The 23,413-nt window shown below is 46.7% G+C and overlaps 1 protein-coding gene across 5 annotated transcripts; it reads left to right on the top strand.

Annotated features, from left to right (window-relative positions):
* The first annotated feature begins 171 nt into the window (after positions 1–171).
* Positions 172–6,996, top strand: TMEM72 (transmembrane protein 72). Of its 5 annotated transcripts, XM_010311157.2 has the most exons (5): positions 172–651; positions 4,542–4,608; positions 5,031–5,102; positions 5,827–5,966; positions 6,156–6,996. In XM_010311157.2, exons 1-5 carry the CDS (start codon positions 582–584, stop codon positions 6,614–6,616), a joined length of 810 nt encoding a protein of 269 aa, XP_010309459.1. In that variant the 5' UTR covers positions 172–581; the 3' UTR covers positions 6,617–6,996. The 5 variants fall into 5 exon arrangements, with proteins under 5 accessions (XP_010309459.1, XP_075614430.1, XP_075614433.1 ...); XM_075758315.1 differs by lacking the exon at positions 5,031–5,102 and having other exon boundaries at positions 207–651; positions 6,156–6,990; XM_075758316.1 differs by lacking the exon at positions 172–651 and having other exon boundaries at positions 4,577–4,608; positions 5,039–5,102; positions 6,156–6,990.
* The last annotated feature ends 16,417 nt before the right edge of the window (positions 6,997–23,413 follow it).

Below are 23,413 nucleotides of genomic sequence, written 5' to 3'. Positions count from 1 at the left end.
TGGTGGGGAGCTCAGCTGCAGGAGGCGGCAGGGCTGAGGTGCCCTGGGAGCCCCATGACCTGCCAGAAACGTGCCGCTGTCTTGCCAAGAGCAAACATCGTCATCCTCACAAATGGTTAACCTGCCGGGAGCTGCACAGCACTAATGACTTCACATGCATTTAATCAGCTTGGGCTTCTAGAGCCTCCTCCTCGGGAGCAGGAAAGGCCGTGCACCCCGGGTGCGAATGCTCCCAAAGCCGCACCCCCCCCTTACCAATCATTAATCACCACTGGGCTGGCAACTCAAGCAAGCGGCAAGCAAGCAGGAAAAGGCCAAGTCTCTGCAGCCCCCGTGGGAGCAGCGGGAAGCAGTGCTGACCGGTTCCCTGTGGTGGCAGCTCGCTCTCCAACCACCGTCCCCTGGGAGGCCCCGGCAGAGGTGGCCAGTCCTGCACGCACTGCCCTTTCCTTCAGGACGGGCACTGGGTCCTGGGCGCGGGAGGCTCTGCCTGCGGCTGGGAGCTGCTGGGCTACGCGTGGGGTGGGAGCTCTGAAGAGGAGCTTCTGCCTGGTCGGCACCGCAGTCTTCATCTCTTCACCATGCGGCACAAGGCGTTTTGGAGTGCCCTGGAGTACACTTGCCGATTGCTGGGCATCTCCACCGCAGCAGGTAAGAGCGAGCTTTCTTTTTCTTTGGCACTAAAAGGCACTGAGTGGGTGTTGGGACCCCTGAGCTGTCTCCCTGCCTTTGGCCAGGCACAGCCACTGCCCCATCTCCTTTTGGGAAGGAGACTGATGGGTGCCTGGCCAGGTCCTTTTCAAATGCTGTGGGAGGCACAGTGAGACATCAGAAAAGAAGAGCCAGCACTCAGTACAGCAGAGGACAAGCTAAAGCATGAATGGAAAAGAAAACTAAATTATATTCCTGTAAAACAGAGATGGGCAGAGGCAAGACGTGAATGAGGCTGAAAAGCAAAATACTCATGACTGCACAAAACTGCCAGGCTGCTCTATGGGATGTGAAAATGAAGGAGCAGCAGCTTGCGCTGTGCACAGTGAGTTGTCCTGTGCCGGGCAGGATGGAGAGGTCCCGGCCGTGGTGTCACAGCTACTGCCAAAGTGCTGCTCTGCCTCTCTAGCAGCTCGTCAGGGAGCAGGCTTAGGAAGCAGTTCAGGTTATAGCTGCAGTACAAACATTGTAAATTCACCCACCTGCCTAGTTGCATCCTCTCACCTGCTGCCAGAGGCTGCTTGGGACCAGCGTCCTCTGGGTTTGGTGACACATCCGAGCATTTGGTTTCTCGTGAACTGCAGGTGTTTTGAGCCGGCTGTCTCAGGCACAGCATCTCACCCAGAAGGCCTGAGCTGTGGTGAATAACCCTCTCACATGGGGCATGTCTGGATGGGACATGGGGAAACAGCTAACACGGAGGGCTCAGGGCTAGACTCTGGCACTGCTGCTGACTCACTGTTACGGGACAGGACAGGCATCGCTCTCTGCCTCAGTTTCTCTATCAGGAAAGCAGAGATCAAAGAACCTGATTTGTCTAAAGGCTGGAGGTGTGAACCAGAGGTTCCTGGTGAGAGGTGACTTGAGGTGGTGCCTGTGGTTCTTGTGTCAGACCCTGGAGAATTTCAGATTTCAGACATGGCAGAGTAGGTCGCAGCAGGCCCTCCTACCTCCTCATTTCCTTTATCAACTGCAGACAGCCATGAGAGACAATTTGCTCAAGTCGGGGCAAAGTAGAAAGCACACAGGTCAGCTGAAGAGAGCACAGGTCCCCAAGGACACCTGAAGCCCCGCTGGGATGCGGGAGGCTGTGCTCTGGAATGTGCTTTGAAGGACTGATAACAGGCAGAGGTTTGAGTCTCTGAGTTTATACAAACTCCCAGTAGATAAGTGCACAGGGTGATGAGACTGCAACAGATAGGAGCTGGGACATAGCTTTAACCAGCAAATGCAAATCTCTTCCTTTCTCCATCCCCATCCCCCTCGGGCCCATGTGAGCCCCGTGCTGGTCATATTCTCTTAAAGCTCCAGGAAAAATAGAGACCTTCCTGGGAGAAGATATGAGCTTGTTGCCATGGGAAAACTAAAGCTAGAACAGCAAAAATTGAAATTAGCTTACAATTTGGACATGTCTTAGTGGAATATAATCTCTCTCTCTCCTGCTTGTTTTCTTTTCATTGTTTTGCATCATCTGCACCTCTTTCTGCAGTTCTTGAAATGAGCAGTGCAGTCTTCTTTCTGCTAAGCATCACAGAGCACAGACAGCTGCACTACCGATCTCTGCGCTTTTCCATAATTCTGGTGCATTCTGAGTATCACCTGACTTTCCCAAAAGGCCAGTGAAGGATGGGAGGTGCCTGTGTTTTATTCCTCTATGTGTCTCAATGGAGTAAGAAAACAACTTGATGCAGTGTTTAGTGCCTGATGAGGTGTATGAGGTTTTTCCATGAAATGGAAACCACGCAGAAGAGAATCCCATGGGTTTTGTTTGAAAAAAAAAAAATGAAAGGGAGAGAAGAGTGCATCAGCCTCACTAATTGATTCTGAGAAAGCCTGGCCAGCTCCATAAGCTGCCTGCAAACACAGAAGGTTACCCACATAATATAAACTTCCCCTTCTCTCAGGATTTTGGGAGCGTAATGGCTGTCTGCAATGGTGGGTCACAGGGTTTCTGTGTGTGAGAAATCAGACAGCCCTGCTGTCGGCAGAGCCTCATGGCGCGTTAGCGAAGAGCGATCAAACAATCCCGCAATTCGCTGCAGTGTCTGGGGCATGTCTATAGTTAAGAGATTTTAGGCCTTGTGATTTCTGCATCTAGGGAGAGAGTCCTTACTTATTTTTTAATTCTCATGCTTTCAAACATTTAATTCCTAATCATGTGCCTTTAGCCACAAGGTTTGGATAAGATCCAAATCAACGCAGCAACTAATCCAAACAAACACCTCGGAAACAGTCCTTTGCTTCTTGCAGATTCTTCATCCAAACAACTTTGTGTATAAAGCAGAAGCTGTACAAAATCAGGAAACCTCCCCATCCAGAGCAGGGACCCGAGCGTAACAGCCGAGCTGTTGAATTCTGCATTCATCCGCAGGGAATGAATGGATGAGTGAATGAATTCTGCATTTGTAGGGACAGTTATAAAGAAGGCTTCTCAGTCACGAGATAGTGAAGAACAATACTGTGCATGTAGGATTACACAGCTTCACAGCTCTCTGATGAGACTGATTTCCCTGTGCCTCTGCTTGGGGCTGGAGTGACAGCCTCCACGGAAGAGGGTGGCACATGGGCCCCATGCGTTCCCCCAGCTGACAGGGGCTGCAGGTGACACAGGGAGATCACAGAGGGTCTTTACCCAGACAGGAGAGCTGTGCTCAGGCACAGACCCTTGGCATTGACCCACCTTGTGGGCTTGATGGACACCGGTCTGCATCCCGTTTTGGGAGCCTGGTACTCTTCTCCAGCTGGGGCAAACCACAGCTCAGATAAATGAAGCCAACCTCACCTCAAGCCTTGGCCAGTGTGCATTGAGCAGGACCAGCGGTGAACTTCCTGAGCACCGTTGAATGGGCAGGGACTGCTCAGTGAGATGCAGAGACATCAAGCACGGACAGGAGTGCAGTGACTGCCTGGAGCCATGCCCTGGCCATGAGACCCGGGCTCTGCTCAGCCCCACACCACTGGCACTTGTGCAGTGTGACTGGCTGATCACAGACCAACCAACTTGCTGCAGCTGGTGCGAGGCACTTCTTTTTTGCACCATTTTGGAAATAGTCTTGTTGAGAATTGAAGGATGTTGAAGGAAATTTTCCATACCCTAAAGCTATTGGCCCCCAATGGCCAGTTCAGGGAAGATTTTAGCCTTGCTAATACTCTTAATCCCCCTTAAACTGACTCCCTAATGTGCTGTGCCGGCCAGGGCACTGAGGGAACTTTCATTCCTTGCTTTTAATCTGCCTGCTCCTGTTAGATGTTTTTCCGTTTGGCTAGCAAAGGATCTTGATGCCATGGCTACGGCCCTTTGTGAAGGCAGCTGGCATGGTTCCCCTGTCCTGCTGCTGCCCTGCAGCCGCGTGTTGGGTGCAGCGGGCCCGGGCAAGCAGGGAGGGCAGGGCAGTGAGGCTGGCAGGTGCTGAGGGGACCTGGGCAGAGAGGTCCCCAGACCAGGAGGGGGCAGAGGTGGATGGGGCAGTGGGAGGGAAGTTCCTGTGGCAGCCATGGTGGAGCGGTGTGGCAGGGGGTGGAAGGGACACAGGACAAGCTGTCCAAGGCCAGCTGGTATGTCCCCAGCCCACAGAGTGACAAGGCTGCTGTGATAGGGATGCAGCTGGGATCTGGGCTGTATATCAAGGCCAGCATTCAGCTCTGACCCACCCCGGGTTGGTGTGTCAGCATGAATCACTGGTGCTGGCAGTCCTAACCTGCTGCACAGCATGGGAGGAGCAGCCTTGCCAGCCCCTGGGGAAACCGGGGCATTGATCCTGGAAGCTGGTGGGGCACCAGAGCCAGGAACCAACCCTGCAGTCATCATCTTTCCTGCCTTCTCTTTCTAGTGCTGATTGGTGTGGGCGTAGAAACTCTGCAGCGAGGACAGTTCAAAAGCCTGGCTTTCTATCTGCTGTGAGTATTTTTGCCCTTGAAATCAGAGCTGGTGGGGGTGACACAACCCCTCCACCATATGTAGCACCAGACTAGACTGTAACAGCAGCAGGGACCAGTGTCCAAGGGTTTCGGGAATTCAGATCTCCATCTTCAGGTTTCATATAAGTAAGCTGTTAGAGAAAGTGATGCTACTGCATCACCCATGCTACTGCAGACTCAGGCAGGCCAGAGGTGACACTGGCTGCAAGTTCATCCCCCTTCCGGGGGCAGAAGGGCTTTGAGCTCTCCTCCACAAACCAGCTGAGCAGAGAGTGTTCAGACCCCAGCACACAGACTTTGTTCTGAACTGGATAGTAAATCCTGGCCCTCTGTGCCCCTTCTGCCACCGGGAGAGCATACTCAAGCCCAGCCCTGCCCCCCCTGACAGCTCCACCTTTCAGTTTTTCAGGGGTTGCAGTTACTGTCTGTGAAGGCTTCTTCTTTATCAGTTTGTTCCTGGAGATGTGCTTCACGTGAGTAGACCCTGTTCAGTCTTCTCCAGCCTTGGTGGGACCTCTCTAAGGCAGTTTGCTCCTTACAGGCAACACCAGACCTGAGCTGCAAGTGCCAAACCAAAGGCCCTTACTGCCATGGCAAGTGCACTCAGGCAGGGGGGAAGTAAGTGGGGCCATGTCCACAGGTAGTTAAACCCATGTTTTAGCCCAGGCTTGTGCCATGATTTGCTGAGCATCAGCATGACAAACCCTGGTCTGCAGCATCTGCTTAATACACAGTATGAAGCCCTGCAATGGACCAGGGTTGAGGAAAGAGCCAGCTCCCCAGGGTGAGCTTCATCTCCTTCCCAGAGACAGCACAGAAGTTTGAGTTAGAATGTAGAAAATCCTTATGTACTTCTCAGAGGATGAGCACTTCTGCTGTCTTTCAGCATAAATTCAAAAGCCCTGATAGCTTGGAGGCAAAGTCTTACTTCAGCTAATAGGCACTCAACTAGTTGCCAGGTGGGCAAACACACCAAGGAAAGATGGCCTGAGATGCCGACCTCTGGCAGATGTGGCCCCTGGCCTCTTTCCCCCATGGGAGGGGCTCAGGCTTTGCTTGCTTCCCCCGACCAACACGGTGGTTTCCTGGCAAGCCAGAGTGAGAATCCAAGCCTTTAGATGGGTGATTGTTAAGTCCAAATCTTCTTGCCATGTGCTTGGTGCCTCATTCCACAAGGACGTCTGTTTTGCTCCCCAGATATGAGCCGGACTCGCTGGCACAGGCCTGCTGGAAGCGAGCCAGACGCCCAGGGAGCTTCCAGAAATTCCTGGGGTACACACTGCTGTCAGTGGCTTGCTTCCTGCATCCCGTCCTCGTCTGGCATGTAACCATCCCTGGTGAGGAGCCCGTGCTGGGGTGGGGAGTAGTGCAGATGGAAGAGGAGCATGGTCTGTTGGGGGCCAGAGAGGGTGGGGATGTGCAGGGTGCAGATCGGTTGCGGGGACCACTGAGCTAGCAGGACCAAGAACTGCTTGGTGAGCTCTTCACTTTGGCCCAGCCCTCAGCCAACATGGTCTTCTCCCCAGGGTCCATGCTGGTGCTCACCGCCCTGGCCTACTTCTTGCTGAGCAAGAGGAGGAAGAGCCCAGCGCACAAAGAGACACATCTGCAGGCGGGCCAGTATGTGGACCCTTCAGCCACCATGGCAGCCCCGACCATCGCTGGTGACACTGAGCAGACCTACACCTTCCACGGGGCCCAGAGGGAGCAGCACTGCTCACTGCTGGGCCACATGAAGAGTATCCTGAAGGGCAGCAAGGATAGGAGCCCAGCCCCAGCAGCTCCTGCCCAACCAGAGGCCCCGTCAGCCCCACGCAAGCAAGTGCACTTCCAGGAGAAGGTGGTGCAGATCATCCCCTCTGTCAGCGAGAGCTTGGAGGACATGGAGAGTGAGGCCGAAGAGACCACATCGGACACAACACCCATCCTCACCCCACCCGATGTGCCCATCATCATTGCCCCCCTCAGCTCCACAGGCCTCTTTTGAGCCCTCAGCCAGGAACAAGGACAGGGCGGATGCGCTATCCCTGCTGCTGGCGTCCCTCCCTGCCGCTCCAGCAGACAGGGAGCCCTGAGGGGTGGCCCTCCTTGCCCTCCCTGCCTCCAGGGTGACAACTGCATCACCCCCTTTTCAAGGGGCTGCCCACACTGCCTGGTCCTACACCTTGTGCCAGGACCAGTGGTGGTCCCCAGCCCCTGCAGCACCGTGCCCCAGGGACAGGCAGTGGTTCAGCCAGGATAGTGCCAGGACAGTAAGGTTTCTGCTCCCATGGCCTCACATGTGGGTCACCCCTCTGTTATGGCAGTGCATATCACAGCAGCTGCTCCTGCCTACAGCTTACAGCCATAGCGTGTGCCCCCCGCGAGGCAGCAGCAGGCAGGAGGAGAGGAGACCGCCATCCCCCCTGGAGCAGCGTCTGCTGCAGGCAGTTGTCTCCCTCCTGCCCTCACTGTGCGTGGAAGTGCTTAAGGCTGGGAGACATCCAGCACAGGGCACCACAGCCTGAGGTTCCCTCACAGCACCTGCACTGGCTGCAGCAGGTCCAGGGCATCCAAAATGTCATTTCAGAGGTGGGCTGAGACCAAGCACACCCCTGGGGCTAGCACCTGCTACGTGCCCTCCCTCCCCTGAGCCACGTGCTGAACCCAGCAGGGAAATCACCTGTGGCCTTGGGGACATCTACACAGGAGCAGGGAGGACCCTTGGGCTTCCTGGTGTCCCCTGCCCAGATGGACTTCTTGAGTTAGAAGAGGTTTGGGATGATGTAGGAGCTCAGGTGACAAGGTTCAGCACTGCAGACCATGTGTAACTCCCTATGTGTGTTATGGGCCCCAGAGGGCAAAGGCAATAATAAAGTTACAACACTCTCCCACCAGTCCCCTCCATGCCATCTCTTCCCTGAACCTTTCACCTCTGGCTTCATCCTACCATACTTTGTGCCCTTTGAGGACCGTTCCCCCATAATCAGGCATTTCTCTCCTGTTCAACTCATACCCATGGCTCTCTCCCACCTGAGGACTAAGACTTTCTGCTTCCAGATAGAAATGCCATCTGTGCCTGCAGATACCATCACCAAGACCGTCTCAGCAGCATCAGGCAACTCTTCTCGCCACACACGGGAAAGACCTCAGGTGACTGGGTTTTCTTGGACATGGGACATGAGGTCCCACCCCACGCTGCTGGGGTGAAGAGCTGTAACTGCTTTAAGCCCAGACACACAGCACTGCGGTGAGGTGGTGGTAAGGAGAGAAGATCCCTGAGACCTGCTAGACTATTTATAAAGTAGAAGCCAGTGGGGCTGGCTGTTTTTCTTGGAAATGCATTATTTCTTCTTTTTAAATTCTCAGCTCTCTGAGTTACAATCACTATGTTCATTTAGGCAGACAGTGTAGTTTGAAGTGAGTTGTGAAAATGTAAAGTGTAAGCATTCAAAAATCAGAAGGCAATTGAGATAAGAACTCAGTGTTACTTTTTAATAAACTCTTTTTAAGTCACTCCTAATTTGGGACGTGGATGGGGAAGAAGGTGGAAAATATTGACTCACAATATTTGACTGCCTGTGTTTGATAATGAAACTCTGTCCACACAGGCAGCTTATGAATGGCTGCACACACTTGTCATTCCTACAGCCAGACACAAACAAAAAGCTTTTTGTTGCAACACCAACACTTAAAATGATAGCTGGTCTCAATCTGTTCTAAACACGATACGTGAATTAAGAGACCTCCTCCTTCTGGCTATGCAAATTAACCCTCCACCCTGTAATTGCATGCTAGGGAAGAGTCACGTACACATCTGTCTTTAGAGAGGTTTTGCACCTGCAAAAATGTCTTCAGAAAATTGTGCCCATTTACAGCCTAAGGCTGTATGACTGATAGCAGCAAGCCCAGGATCCAGCCACAGCTCCACCCTCAAGCTAATGTATTCATCACATTAAAAAACACAAATAAAGTTATTTTCCTCTAAAGTTGGTGAGCAAACAGCATACCTGCACCAATAAAGACCCTGAGCCAGGCATGCTAATAGGATACCCACACTTGCCATTTCTGCCCCAAAAGGCTGTGCTTGGAGCTGGCTCCCAACTCGATCACACATTTGCTCTGCAATTAAACCTGCTCTGATTAGCAAGCTCAGCTTTCTGCATCATCCAGGGCTCTTCTTTGAACATTGCATAACTAATTACCCACACATAGATAAGGTTTGTTGAAAAGGCACTGCTCCCAATAGATCAAACAATCTGCCGAGGAGAGAAAGACCACATTTCTGCAGCCTCCTCTCTACCCCGAGCAAAGCTGCTGGGCAACCTGGGCAGAGACAGCTGCTCTGCGACAAATTTCATCCTTCAGCCCTTGCTCAATCAGCCCCATGCTTCCCACTGGTGGGGCAGCAGGGCCAGCTGGCAAGGGGAGAAGCGGTGTGGTAAGAGCACCTGTGGCACCTTGAAGTGTGTGGTGGGGGAAATTTCATTGCTCTGTGAAATGCATGAAATGAGTTTGTAATAGATGGAGTCTGCAGAATTAGGTATTTCAATTTTTAGGCTCATCTTTTGAAAGCCTGTCGTAGGTTTTCCTTGGGAAGCAAGACTGGGGGAAGTACAAGTGAGGTGGTTGTTCCGCCTTCCCGGAGACAGCACTGGACCTGGTTGCTTTTCTTGCCTGCTCCCTTGTGTTGGCCTGGCTCTTCTCCAACCCTACAGCTGGCTGGGTCAGGAGTTGAAGGCTGGAAAAAAGCTGCTCATCTTTTCTGTGGTATTAAATTGCCTGTTCAGTTAAGGCCATGGCTGGCTCACCCTGGAGTCTGCCGAGAGCCTGCACCAGTGCCAGGGAAGTGCTAGGACCACAGAGCTGAGGGCAGGATGCTCCAGAGGCAGCTGAGCTGTGCCCCACACCCCAAACAGCAGCAGACGGGTGCTCCCAGGGTTGCCCCTGCCATGGAGTCTGTCTGTACATCCCCCGCTCTGCTCCTCACCACTCATCCCACTCCTGGAGCTATCTGCCAGCTCATCGGCTGACAGAACTCATTAGACCAGAGGAAAAATAATTAGGAAAAAGAAAGAGGGTTGCTATCTTCTGGGGTAATGAACCAAATAAATTCATGGAAGGAAGAGCCAGCCACAAAATGAAGGGGATGAGGGATAAAAGCACCCCTTTCAGAGGCAGCAGGCTGTTAGAGCAGCTCAACTGCTTAAAGAAATGCAGCCTCGGGCTTTCTTTAAAATCCCAGTGCATAGGAAATGTTCAGCCTCAGGGGGTGTCAGATGACTTTGCAGAGGGCTTAGAGGTTATTTGCTCAAGTGTGCACTTCTGTGTTGGCCCCTCTCCCTACATCCAGCTGTGAGGGGCATCCCAGGGTCTACTGAAAGCACCAGAGATGCTGTAGAGAGCTGTTGGGGGGGCCTGTATATGAAAAAACTCTCATATATGTGGAGTAATACCAGAAAAAGAGGAAGAACTTGGCACTATTGACTCTGCAATACAGTGATATCTGAATTTGAGCTGCCTGAACTGTAAGTCCACACAGCACCACATGAACACTGCTATACAATTTTTGCTTGCATTACAGTTAATTCATGATACAGCTAATCCATTGCAAATAAGCCACTGAGCTAGAGCTGAATGTATAAAGCTATAAACTCCTACGGATTCACATACCGAAAGGAAACAAGATGAATCATCCAAAAGAAATACATGTGTAAGGTGAAACTCTGTGAGGTAATCCTGGCAGAAATTGTTTTCTTCAGAGTTTCCTCAAAAGATTTCCCTTTATGAAGAAAAATTTGCCTGCTTTGCATGTACATGTGCATTGTAAGCACTCTACAATGCCGCTTGACAGCCACCATCACAACTTAGTGAACTAGTATGTTGTGAACAATTACAACATTTTAAGTTTTATATGAAAGTGAAAATAGATTTCAGTGTTGGCTTCAGTTACAATTCCTCTCTGCCTCCAGTAGCACGAGTAGCTGTTGCACAGCCCCAAAGGCAGGTACACTACCTGCCCCACCACAGTGCTCCCACCTTGCACCAGGCACTTAGACAGTCACCCTCCAAACTCCCTAGCTCCTCCAGGGACTCTGCGCCTCAGTTTCTCTGAGCTGCTCCCTGTTCAAAACATGGATATGAACATTCTACCCATACAACAGCAGTTTTAGGAAAATAAGGTATATTTGGAGAGAAAAGTATTCAGTTTCTGCACTGTCACTACTCAAAATCAGAAATGCCCAGCTCGTATCTACATGTGCAACACTCACAGCAGCAAACACTGGTAGGGTGGTTCCTAATTCAATATTGCGTCATATCCACATGCAGGAGAGGACCTGTCTCCACTCGATTACAAATGCTGCATGCTCACACACCTGCAACCCTACCACTCCTCAGCCCCGCACCTTCTCCAGGCCCATTCAGGGGATTCTCCCACATGCTGGACCAGAAATGCAGGTTCTGTTTCAGCTGTATTGCATTTTGTGCTGTGCATGAAGTTGCAAGAACCAGAAACCAGGTCCCAAACCTGCCTGGGATTCCTCAGAGTTGTCAGATCCCTTATCTGCTTGGCATGGTGTGGGCAAAAGCAGGAATCTGGCTTCCAGCTGCCCTATATCAGCATGCATACAGTTGGTGAAATGACTGCATTTAGGTTATATCCTAGTGAATGATTAAGGTACCTTTAGGAAACTAATTCTAGGCAGCTATTCACTCAGCATGTGACTTTACTGAATCCTGTTTTGTGGCTGTATGCAAAACATCAGGAACCTGATTTTCCAGCCCAGGTCTTTGGATCACAGACTAAAGAGGGAATCCATATTTCAGACAGAAGGAAAAAAAAAAAAAAAAAAAAGAAAGAAAGAAAAAGAGAAAAAAAGAAAGAAAAAGAAAAAAAAGAGAAAGAGTAACGTTTTCTGGAGCTCCTTCTCACCCCAGCCTGTACCTAAAGGGGACTTCATGCAGCACAGGAGGAAGTTGTAAATAGCATCTTAACACTAATCCCCATCCCACTCTCATCTCTTACTTCTGCCCAGCCTCTCCTTCATCCCAACCTTTTCCACCCTACAGCTTGCCTCATTCAGAAGACCTGTTTAAAAACAAATATCACCTGGTCAATCCATGCTAAACAAAATTATACATACTGTGACATGATTGCACAGTTCCTCCCTGCACTAACTCTTCTTCCACCACCTCCCTCTCCGAAACTCCCCTGTAAGAGGGGCTGGGTTTGGTACTCACCCGGGTGCCCAGCCTTGCTTACCAGCCCCCGGCTCCCCACTGGCACCCTGCTCCCCGGCCGGTGCGTCACCCACAGCACCTATGCTTGCTCTCCCTGGAGCCACGCTTGCAGCTGCCGTTTTGGGTGAGGCTTTCAACACTGCAGAGGGAGGTAACACCTACCAAGTTGTGCCTAGAAGGAAAGAAGGCAGTAGCCACAGGAGACAAGCCTGGTGAAAGGAGACTATACGGCAGCCTGAACTAACATGGCAATATTTCTGTCATCTTTTGGGCAAACCTCACCTTCCAACTTTTGATGCCTGCTGATGTGCTACAAATTTTGCACCACAACAAAGCAAGTTTTTTTTTTCGGTAATGTTTTGTACTAGACTGTATTACTTCCTTCACTAGTATGAGAAAACAGAAGTACACAAAAAAAACCTTTACTGTGCATAAAACTGAGCTGAAGAAGCTCTTCTGCATGGATTACTATCTTGGCCACATTAAAGGAGAATTCTCAGGGGGAATTTGGTATAGTAACATCACTTTTTAATTTGATATAATAGCCCAACATTTCTCCATTTCAAGGTGGGAAAGCTTTGTCCAGGTTCTTGGTTACGTGTTTCACTGTTGTGCCTATTGAGGAGACAGTCCCCAGCATGGGAGCAAGCCTGCCTCCAAGCCCGATCAGATGAAGAAGCCGCATCCCATTTGATGTCACACTGCAGAGCTATGTCCCCATTTCGTGTGCTCAGGAAGACTGAAGCTGCCAATGAAGGTGCTGGTGTATTACAATACTGAGATCCTCTCTGAGCTCCCAGATCAGATGGGTTAAGTCAGGTAGGCCAGGCAACCTGAAGCTCTTCCCTGGGCATATGCATTTGTGGCAGCACGGCAGGGAAGCCTGATACGAGAGGTTCTTGAGGGGAAAGGCTTGGGAAGGGAATTAAACCTTTTAGTCTTACCTTTCCCTCAAAATCCCAGGCCCAGGCATGAACGTGAACTCCATCTTATTCCTCTCAAATTAATTATTATTCCCACTCAGCATCTGTTTCTCATGTAAGCATCTGCAAGCTCAGAAGAAATCATCAGCTGCATAAATGGAAATCAAAGTGTCTTCTCCAGCAATAAACATGTTATGTGTTCCGTATTGGTACTGCATGTGGTCACAGTGTAAAAATATGACAATCTTACTGTCAACATCTCTCATGTGGAAGTGCCAGAAGAAGGAAATTACAAACAAATTCCTGCTGACTAGTTTGGAAATGGAGAAGGCTCTGCTGTTGTCATTACTTCTCCTGGCTCTTATCCAGTACTAAACTATCGCATTTATGTTATAGTTATTTTATCAACACCATGCTAACTTGTTTTATGATTTCTTCACTTCCAACTAGTAGTCACAGGCACAAACATTGCCACATTCAAGCTGATTCCTTCTAAATCAAAACTCCAAATTAAAGCACAACATAGTCTCTCTGCTAATGTATTTATCAGATAGTTATAAATACAAATTATCTTTAGTTTTCATATCCTGATATTATTCATAAGGTTGCTGTTACTTACACAGCACTTTCAACCATGAAAAAGCTGGCACAAAAAGGCAAAATATTTTTTGCTTTGTGTCCTGTAGCTACAATTAAGAATACCCCAAACCCATTAATAACAGCATTACTCTTTCTTGAAGCAGCACCACATGTGTGAGTTACTCCATCAATAGTGAACACTGCGTTTTTAGAAAAGGTACCTCATCAGATCATGCGATGCAAACTACCAGACAAGGCGAAGGAAAACATACTGTACAGAATTTATACTGCCATGGAAATGTTATTGCAGAACCGTGCTGGTTCTGCCCTGAAACAGCGTCCCGCATGCATTCTGGACAGATTCTCTCCTTTCTTGTTACTTGCTTAGAGCTGTAAATGACAGCAGAGCATTACCCAGAGTCCAGCCCCAGCTGCCTGCCCACCCTAGCATTTTCTGTGCTTTCCACTCCTGTGTGGTTGACACCTGTGAAACACTCATAGAGCCACCCGGGACCGCACGGAGCTACCGTGCAAAAGCTTAGGTTTGTTACTCAATAGTTTTATTGAGAAAAGTAATCTTTGCAGTTATTGCCCCACAAGCAGCTAAGTCAGTAAACAATAAAAAAATAAGTGTAAGAAAAATCAGCTTAGGCAATGTCTTAAACCTTTTTATAGGACTGTAACTCCCATGTTACTGGCATTTGGATGAGCCATTCAGATGGGGTTTTTTTTCTTGCTAAAAAAGATTGTATGTCTCAAGCAAGCACAGTGAAAATTACAAGTTGAATGGGATGCAATCAAAGCTAGTCTCAAGTAGAAAATCATTAACGATAATTCGTAATCAAATTTTGCACTTTTCATGTAACAGTAATTAGAAATTAAACAAATCATATTTCTGAAAACATTCATTTCTTTTGGCAGTCTCAGTGTTTTTTAATGCTGTAGTTACTAAGATGAAAGGTATTTTTATTAATAACATTTTGCCTTTGTTCTATCCTTTTAGGAAAAATTCAGACATCTTTGAAAAATTTTCTTATGAAGCTGAGTAGGTGTGTATATGGCTCAACACCTGCGCAGGAGAGCTGCTAAGAAGAAACTGCACTGAAGCCAAATAGAATTTCTGTTTTACTATACTGTGGTTTATGTTTCATTTGATCTATCTGATCATGTTTAAAATCTGATTTATTCAAAATAGTCATGAGAAACTTTACAGACCTCTGAGTTTACAGGTCTATAAATTTACTCTGCCTCACATGGATCACTCACAAATGGATATGTATGAAAAGCAGTGAGGAAATAATAGTTTTAGAGGCAACTTCTTAGAAATCACATCTACTATACACGCCTGATATTCAGAAAAAGACCTGAGACAACAGGTTGCATTATAGTCTCTTCTATAAGGAAGAATATGTTGAGTTTCATGAGGATACATGGGTCAGGGAATAGAGTAGATGATAGAATGCATTAGACTAGAGTAGACTAGACTGGAACGGAAAGGAAAGGAACAGCTTCAGTTAATATAAATGTAATTCTGATGTAGGTGTAATTCCAAGTTGCCACTACCAGAAAAGTGGAATTGCTGAGGGCTGTTCATTGATGAACCAGGGCTGAAGTTTAAAGGTAAGTTAGTGATTCTGTTTTAAAATTATGATAATTTCTCAAATGTACATTTTTTCTACATCTCTTTGTGCCCACTGCAAACTACAAAAGGCTGTGCCAACTGCTGTGTGGTCTGGAGAAAGCCACCGATGGTATGACATTAAAATGTTGCTTCTTCAGATCAGTAATCTGATTTAGCAGAAGAACTTCCATGACTAAAAGCACCGGGATTTCACTTGGGGCATTGATATGCCTGAGCACTTGATGGGATGTATGGTGGACAGAAATGTCAATGAGGCAAGAAAATACATATGAGGATCATGAAGGCAGAATAGAAAAGGGTGCATGGAAAAGCTGAGAAACAGGAGGAATTTATGAAAGGATGAAGAGCTGAAAAAGGACAGAAAACATGACAAGATGCTGAAATGAAGAGCAAACATGAGGGACAGGAGGTGCTGAGGGACATGCGAGAAAACAGTGGATGTAGAGGACATTGACAGGACTCAAAGAAGACTGAAGTAAAGAAGAGTAGACAAAGGACAGGAGACTGGCTAGGTTAGGAGCTGGCCTCACCTCATGACAAAGAGAGGGTAAATGAAGATTTGTTTCATTCATCCTGAGCAGAAGTATGGCAACATATAGTTGAATTTGGAACTGAAATTGTCACACATGTTAGGAGTGGTTCCTTCGCCTTGAAAGACCAGAAGGCAGACTGAAAAAAAAGCAAACATATAGCAAGCATAAGCAAATGTGGATATACGATAATTAATTATGCTATATAACTTTTCCATCAACCTTTTAATTCTGAGATGGTTTGAACACATTGTGCAATATGCTGCTTCTTGCAGCATAGTAGTGTGGTTTCATGAGAGGAACAGTGGGAAAATGAGCACCACCTCAGTGCAGATGGAGATGACTGGATGGAACTCAGACATATGGTGCACTAGGGTGTGTATGGGAATGACACGTTCTTATAGCACCACAATTGCAACTAACCAGCTTTTCCTCAGCTCATATAGGAGATACCACACCTCTTCATGATAGGATTGTATTTAGCAAACCAGGTTCATTCTAAATGACCTCCCCTTATCTATTACTAATGAACAAGACAAATGTGCATTGCATAGTAAGAGCCTGCTATTTCTTTTTGTGTCACTCTGGTAAATCCACATTGCTTTGCAGGACATATCAGGATGATTGTCTCCAATTAGGTGCAGTTACGCTATTTCTGACTGTGATTTCCCAGACAGAAATGTATGTGTGCATGCTGGGTAGCTGACGCATAGTCCATTTGATGTTTCAAAGGCAGCAAACGCTCTGGGATTAGCACGCTAACAGAGCTAACCTCTGCAGCACATGCTCTTCAGTTACACACACACACTCGGTATGTGTTGTACAGACCTGTGCAAGCCCAATGGCCTCTTACATGTAAGGAAACATCTCATGATTAGAAAGTCTGGGTGTAAAGTAGCCTTACTACTAGATTTAGTATGAAACCCAAATATATCAGTAATGGGGGAAAAAATCAAACACCAAAATCTCTAACATGCACAACATCAAAGAACTGGATAAAAAACTATGAAATTACCTATCAAGTATTCAGAAGTCCAAGGATAATATCAAACCCTATATGCTCACACTAGTACTTGCCATGCTTGCAGTAGCTATGAAAAGCCATAATTTAAATTATAATGGTGTTATAAATTAATAAATTTACTAAGATTTTGTTGAAAGGTTTGTTGGCTTTCCATTAAAATTGCTGCTCCTGGAGTCACGTGAGGATGTCAGACTCTCAGCTCCTGTTCAAAGAGATGTCTCAGTCATAGAGAAAAATCTTGAGAATTGGGAGCTCCTGGGGATCCTGGAGAGCTTGTGCATGGTTTTGACTGCAGAGAACTGGCTAATCTGCATTGCCTGTGAAAGGGAAAACTGATGATAATTCCTCTTGTAAACAAACTCCCACTTTTCATTCATCTTTTTTTTTTTTTTTTCTGTAATGTTCAGCTACCAACAGTGAACATTTTGCAGACAACAGATGTTTACAAGTTTTACCAACTTGCACCCATCAGTCATCACAGATATAGAAAGCTTCTTCTACATCTGAAAATCTGGCTGCTGCTTTGCATAAACCGAGTGAAGGATACCTGCAAATCTGGTCTTCCTTATTTACTAATATTTTTGTAAATAAGGTGATCTTTAACAGATAAGAATAAAACACTTCACACACTCCAGAAATGATTCAGCAAGAAACTGGTTCAGCCAAAACAAATACTCACAAAGACTAGGGCAAATCCCAGAGACAGGCAGGATGCCCAAGGACATCTCAAATGGCGCCAAAACCCATGTTTGGTTACATTCTGTTAATGGATCCCTGGACTGATTACTGGCGCCTCAAGTAGCCCCTTATCTTGCTACGCTCGTCTTCTTTGTCCAGTGTCCCATAGGTAGCAGTGGCCAAAGATAAAAAAAGAGAAAAAAATAACAGCAGACAGATTAGTGGCTGAAATTCTGTGATTCTGCAAAAGAATTTTCCCCCAAATTCCATCGGAGGTGACTTGTCATCTAAGGGAAAAAGTAGCCATTGTGAGTAGAGGGTTGTATGTGCACACCCTGTGGTTATAGTCACCCTGTATTTATAATTTCACCCACTAGTAGTTGGCAGATGGTGTACCACATAGAGATGTCAGTTTGCCATAAGCAATTATCTAGCTCTGGCTTTGATTTTAATTTCTGATAAACAAACTCCAAGGCTGTAATTCTCTGCAGCCCCAAGTGAAAATTACAGACTAGTGGTCACAGAAGCCATGTCAGAGCTGACCTGCCCCGATGCTGCTCCCCCTCCCTGGCACCGGTGGCAGCGAACAGCACGGGGAAGGCATTGCACGTGGGAAAGTCATCGTGCGTGGGGAAGGGATCATGTGAGAGATCTCTTGCTGAGCTAGGCAATCATGCAGTGGGGAAGGGAAGCCTGGCTCCTTCCACAGATCACCCAATGGCTCTCCTCAACGTCCCTTGCTAGGACATACAGTGTAACAGGGACATGGCATGGTGACATGGTTCGCTTCTGTACAATTTGGAACAATCTCCAGGGTGCTGAACATGCCAGATGAGAATTCACACCACACAAAACATGTAATGTATCTTTCTGTGTACATGCCAAAACCCTTGGAGGCTGGGACCTCCCGTCCATTTTCAGGTGAATCTTATGAGGTTTTCTCTGAACCAGTCTAATTTCAGTTCCTCCCTTGTTGAAACAGAACCATGCACAGCCGTGCAGAAAGCAATGGCACTAACTTCAGGGTGCTTCCTAAGGTGATGCCTTCTGTGGAAAACAAATGCTTTCTTATGAAATTGAAAAGGCAGATACCCATTATACGCACCACATGCAAGTTTTATGCTGGACATTGCCCATAAGGCAAAGGATGAGTCTGTAACATCAGAGGGTCTACAAGATCAGAATAACTGACTTATGCAAAATATTTGTACTTGTCTTTATAATTTGAAAATTATACTAGTCTAAAATTCATCTTGTTTTGCAATGGCACAATCGCTTTTCAAAACACGAAGACAAGAGCAACCCAGCAACAATATGGAACTATACAGTGATTTTATTCAAAGGCTTAAGGGAGGATGGTTTAGCTGCCTTCCTAAGGGAACAATGCTCAGGAGATTATGCTCTCTGTGTGTCTGTATGCTCCCTGGTAAATTCTGAGCCCTGGGGCCAGTTTTCATTGATAGCAGCATAGTCCTCCACAAAATAATTAAGGCTTCTTGTGTTTCATGAAAAAAGATGACCAAGTAGAAGAGAAAGACTACAAGTGTGCTGACTAGTAAAGACTGCAGCATGATTAGGAGATTAGAAGAAGAAGAAGAGCAAGAGAGATATCTCGATCATTGGCAATATTTAACTGGATCTTGCAATCAACTGTAAGGTACAAACTGACAGGAAACCAGTGTTGCTACATCAAGTGCTCAGGGAATGATTTTTTAAGCACAGAAGAATTCTGATAGGATTGAATGAAAATTTTGACAGCTGCTAGCTCCAGGAATCTACCTGCCTGTTAAAAATCTGTTTAAATTTTATTTTTTTCCCCCCAGATATTCCTTTCATTTTTTCAAAGCAAAAACTCATCAGTGACTTCTTGACTTCCAGTAGTCCATTCTTTTAAGTCTCTGTCGATACAACTTGTAATAAGGACTTGTCTGTCTTTATGGCTTATACGAATAAAATCTGACATCCCTTAGGGCACAAAAGTAAGGATTTCAGCCATGATTTTCATTTACTTATCTGAATATTTATTCAGATGAACAGAAATGCACCTTGAACTGAAATATCCCTTAGACACTGTTCAGACAAGTGTTAGGGATAGCCCAAGCACAAAATCCTCATAGCTGGAGGTGCCAGCTGGATAATGGGAAGGAAACAAAAGTCCTGGAGGTCAAAATGACGTGAGCAGAATCGCACAACAGTGATGAGTGGTTCAATGTCCTACTTGTTATACCTGGACACCAGTTATTTCAAGATGCTGGGGCGACCTGAGCAAGACTGTGGGTACAAGAAGTGCAGAGCAATTTGGCTGAGCAAGTGCCACAGTGGTGCCAGGGAATGCAGCGAGGAGGTAGACGCCAGCCTGGCTTTGGCAGCTGAGGGGCAGGGCGCATTGCAGGGGGATGGACCCTAAAAGTGGTGCTGCTGGAGCCAGGTCTGAGCTGGTACCTCTATACATTGATCTGTAGGGATGCTGCCAGCTCAGCTCAGCATCAGCCTGGGAATCGCTGTGCCACAAATTTTTGAGCAGTGAAGACGTGATCAGTTTCCTGTTGGCTTTCAAAAGGAAAATACAAATTACTAGTTTTTCAGACCTATTTCTTCTCTAACATTGGAGCTCCTCTGCTACAGATTGACAGCCCCACCAGCAGAGAGCATGGAGCCACAAGGCATCCCTGCTGAGGGACACAGACCTTGGGAATTCATCACTTCTCAGATGGCCGCTGCTACCTGCTCCAGGATAGCAAAACAGCCAGGAGATGACTCTGCAAAGGGATCTTCCTGCCTCAAGGCACTTCAAAAAATGCTTCCAAAGCAAAGACATCACCCTGACCATGAAAAGCACATGGATTTCCTTTGTGATGGTGAGAATTACGCCCTTGTCTGACATTACTTGGCTTAATGAAAGAATATTCCCTTGCTTCATGGACACTTTGAATGTCCAGTGCAGCCATCAAATGGAGCAGAGCTTGCAAGTGGACCATAAGTTTCATCTGTCCTATTTCTGTGCAATGTTGTGAAACTATGTGTTGGCACTAGCATTTTAGAAGTAAACTTCCTTCACATAGCAAGAGAATGAAATATTGTTGACATAAGTAAAATAGAATGTGTAGGCTCTTCATTTGGTTTTGGAAAGCATCACTTTGGGGTCAGCAGACAAATTTTGTCTTTATAAGGGAAAGCTTTTATTGAAAACACAGACTATATTTGATACGCAGATTTGCTATTTAAAGTGCATTTCTATAGCTAAGGTTAAAACACTTTTATCATGTTCTGTTTTCCTTACAAAAGATCAAAATCATATTCTAAGCCCTAAATGCAAAATAATCATCTTAATTTTGTAATTATTTTTATTTCATTCTTTATTATTTTATGATGGACTATTTTATGTGGGAAAATTAATGTTGATTCCCAGAGCAGACCAGCAATTTGAATTGGTAGCTGTGTCTTCACTTTTTAAAGAAAAAGAACCAGATCTATGAGATAGCTGTATCTTTGCTGTTTCAAAATAAATTCCTACTGTGTATAAAGGTAAAAGGAAAAAACCAAGGGTTTTACAATTTGGAAAGACAGAGCTATGATTATCCAAGCTGTTGACCGAGCAAAAGTTAGTGGGAAGTTGTTTTCTGTGCATGAAAAAATTCAACAAGCCAAGACTGAGATAATTAGTAATGGAACTCATATTTGAAGAGAATTTTTCAGTAGAAAGCAGGCAAAGAGAAAGGTGTTCAGAGGAAGAGCGAGCCAGCAGTCTCAGCTGCGGCCACCTCGGGGCCCAGCCCTGACCTCAGCTCACTGCCCACTCTGGGCTGCAGCCGACTCAACCCCAACCCAGTATGCAAAAATCCCAGTTTGAACAGAGGACAGAGGTTTTGCAATGCCATCTCTAACCCCCCCAGCAGCCTCCTTCTGTGTCAGAGCAAACCCGTTACTTTAATTCTTAGCTTTAAGAAAAACACAAGCCACTCTGCCCACAGCCCCTCTGACCCACCCTTCAAAATAGCTGGATAGCTCCTGCTGATGCCAACACAAAACCGACCCGACGAAATTGCCTGACCCAACCCCAGCCCCATTCATTAGTCCATGCATACCAACACTTAATGGCACACACTCACGGGACAGACTGGGGCACTTGGACTAGCGCTGACTGAGTGTGACTCCTGCTTAGTGCTCGGACTGGTTCCAGTTCTTCTGCCAGAGGATTTGAGTTCACACTCCTGTGACTTTCATTTAGCGACAACTGCAAGAGAAATAAACCGTACTTAATTCAGCTTTCCAGCCATTTGTATGCAGATGTGTGAATTCTTTTTTTTTTTCTAATTACAGTTGATACTTATGGGGGTGAGGAGATATTGCTGTATACATTACTACAAAATTAGCGGAAGGACAAAAAAATTACCTGGGGATTGTGGGGCAAAACAATTTTAACAGTTATGCAAAGCTCATGAATTGCAACAGAGACTTCATCCACCCTTAGAGGTGAAGAAATCCTGGCTTGCATACATTTCACAGACTTCGTCACCAGCCAAAAAGCCCTGCGGAAATTATTTCTGTTTTCAGAAGTTATTTCCTTTGTGCCCTGTGTCCACAGAGGGGCTGGTGCTGAGCGTTTTGTTTGCAAGCCGCCCCTTCTATGGGTGACTGAGGCTTGGGCAGGAGGGCAGCACTGCCTGGGACATTCCCAGACAAGATGTCAGCAGTGTGAACAGAACAGTCAGGTGTGCAGCCCTCTCTGTCCCTCCTGAGCCCTTCTTTTTGACACTTCTTACTTTACCTTTGTCCCATGAAAGATTTGCAATTATGTAAGTGCCAACTCAGACCTACCTCACTCATCGCTTAAGAATACTGTACTGCTCAGCCTAGTTTCTGGAAATCCTCCAGGCAAGCCCATGCCATTTACCTTGATGATGGGCACCAGGAATATTTTTGCAGCCCTGACGGAGCTGAGGAGGATCATGCACCCAAGCAGCACCTGTTCTCACTAGTGCTTTACGTTCTTGCACTTGTGTCTCTTTGTGTGTGGACTCCATTGGAAGGACTCCCTTCACTGTTTGGAGATGTAGGGGTCATTGCTGAACAGGGGGGGCTCTGCCTTCACCCCCCAGACATGTCTGTGCCGGGAGCCAATGGTGCTCCAGCCAAGGCAATAGCGTGGGGCGGCTGAGGGCAGGCGTTGTGCCCACGCTGCCAGAAACCAGGTATTGTCCCAGGGATGCCGTGGAGAATGCACTGTTAGACCCTGTTCTTAGTTCTCAGTGTTTTGCTCACTCTGAAGAAACAACTGCTTACACCCTTATGGCATGAAATATTTTTAAAGCCATATGAGTGCACAGAGGGGTTTCTTCTGTTTTTGCTGCTGTGCGTTCCCTTGGAGACTCCTGGCTGGCAACTTGTTCAAAAACAAGTCTCTCTCTCAAAAAAAGCACACCTTCCTTTAAAGGCCCTCCTTAACATACTCAAAATAGCCAAATGTTTCTGATAACTACGTAGCTGGATGAAGAAGCCAAAAAGACATATTTGATCTGTGAAGAACTGCTATATTCAGCTGCTTGCAAATATCTTCCATTCTTAAGTCACTTTCAGAGCCAGGTCTAATTCCTGAAGGAGGAGGGAATGGGGAGAGCAAAGAGTCTGCGAAAACACCAAATGTTAGGGGTTATATCCTGTGCATCACTGGGGGTTTTTTTCATCCAGAAAGAGCACCGAAGGAACTGAGGTTTCATATACTGAGTATGTAGTAAACAATTTATGCAAAGGCACTTATTTATATAAGGGCGTCTGGACTGACCAGTTTGAAGTTCATTTGCATATGACCACAATGTGAAGATGCAGCCACACCTCTGACAGTAACATTTCAACCTTTAAGCATTTCCACTGAATTCTACACCTGTTTATAGTGTGAGTAACTTCCCCTGAAACCTAGCAACTTACAACAGAGTGTGCATGTCTGTGTTTAAAAAAATCAGCCTAACATTCAGCCTTATTCATCTTCTTTCCCCATCTCAAACACTCACTTCAAACACGTGCTGCCAATAACCTGCAATGATGACTTTATCCACTACTTTGCTATTTATGGTACTATGCCATCTATACATTGTCCTTTTACTCAATATTGTTTTATTGAGTTCTTTTGGTCAATGAAGCATTGCTTTACACTAAAGAATGAAGCTGGCTTTGTTCACACCAAGTTAAT

Source organism: Balearica regulorum, chromosome 7, assembly GCF_011004875.1.
Source record: "Balearica regulorum gibbericeps isolate bBalReg1 chromosome 7, bBalReg1.pri, whole genome shotgun sequence".
NCBI lineage: Eukaryota > Metazoa > Chordata > Aves > Gruiformes > Gruidae > Balearica > Balearica regulorum.
This window is presented reverse-complemented; position numbering and strand designations above follow the sequence as displayed.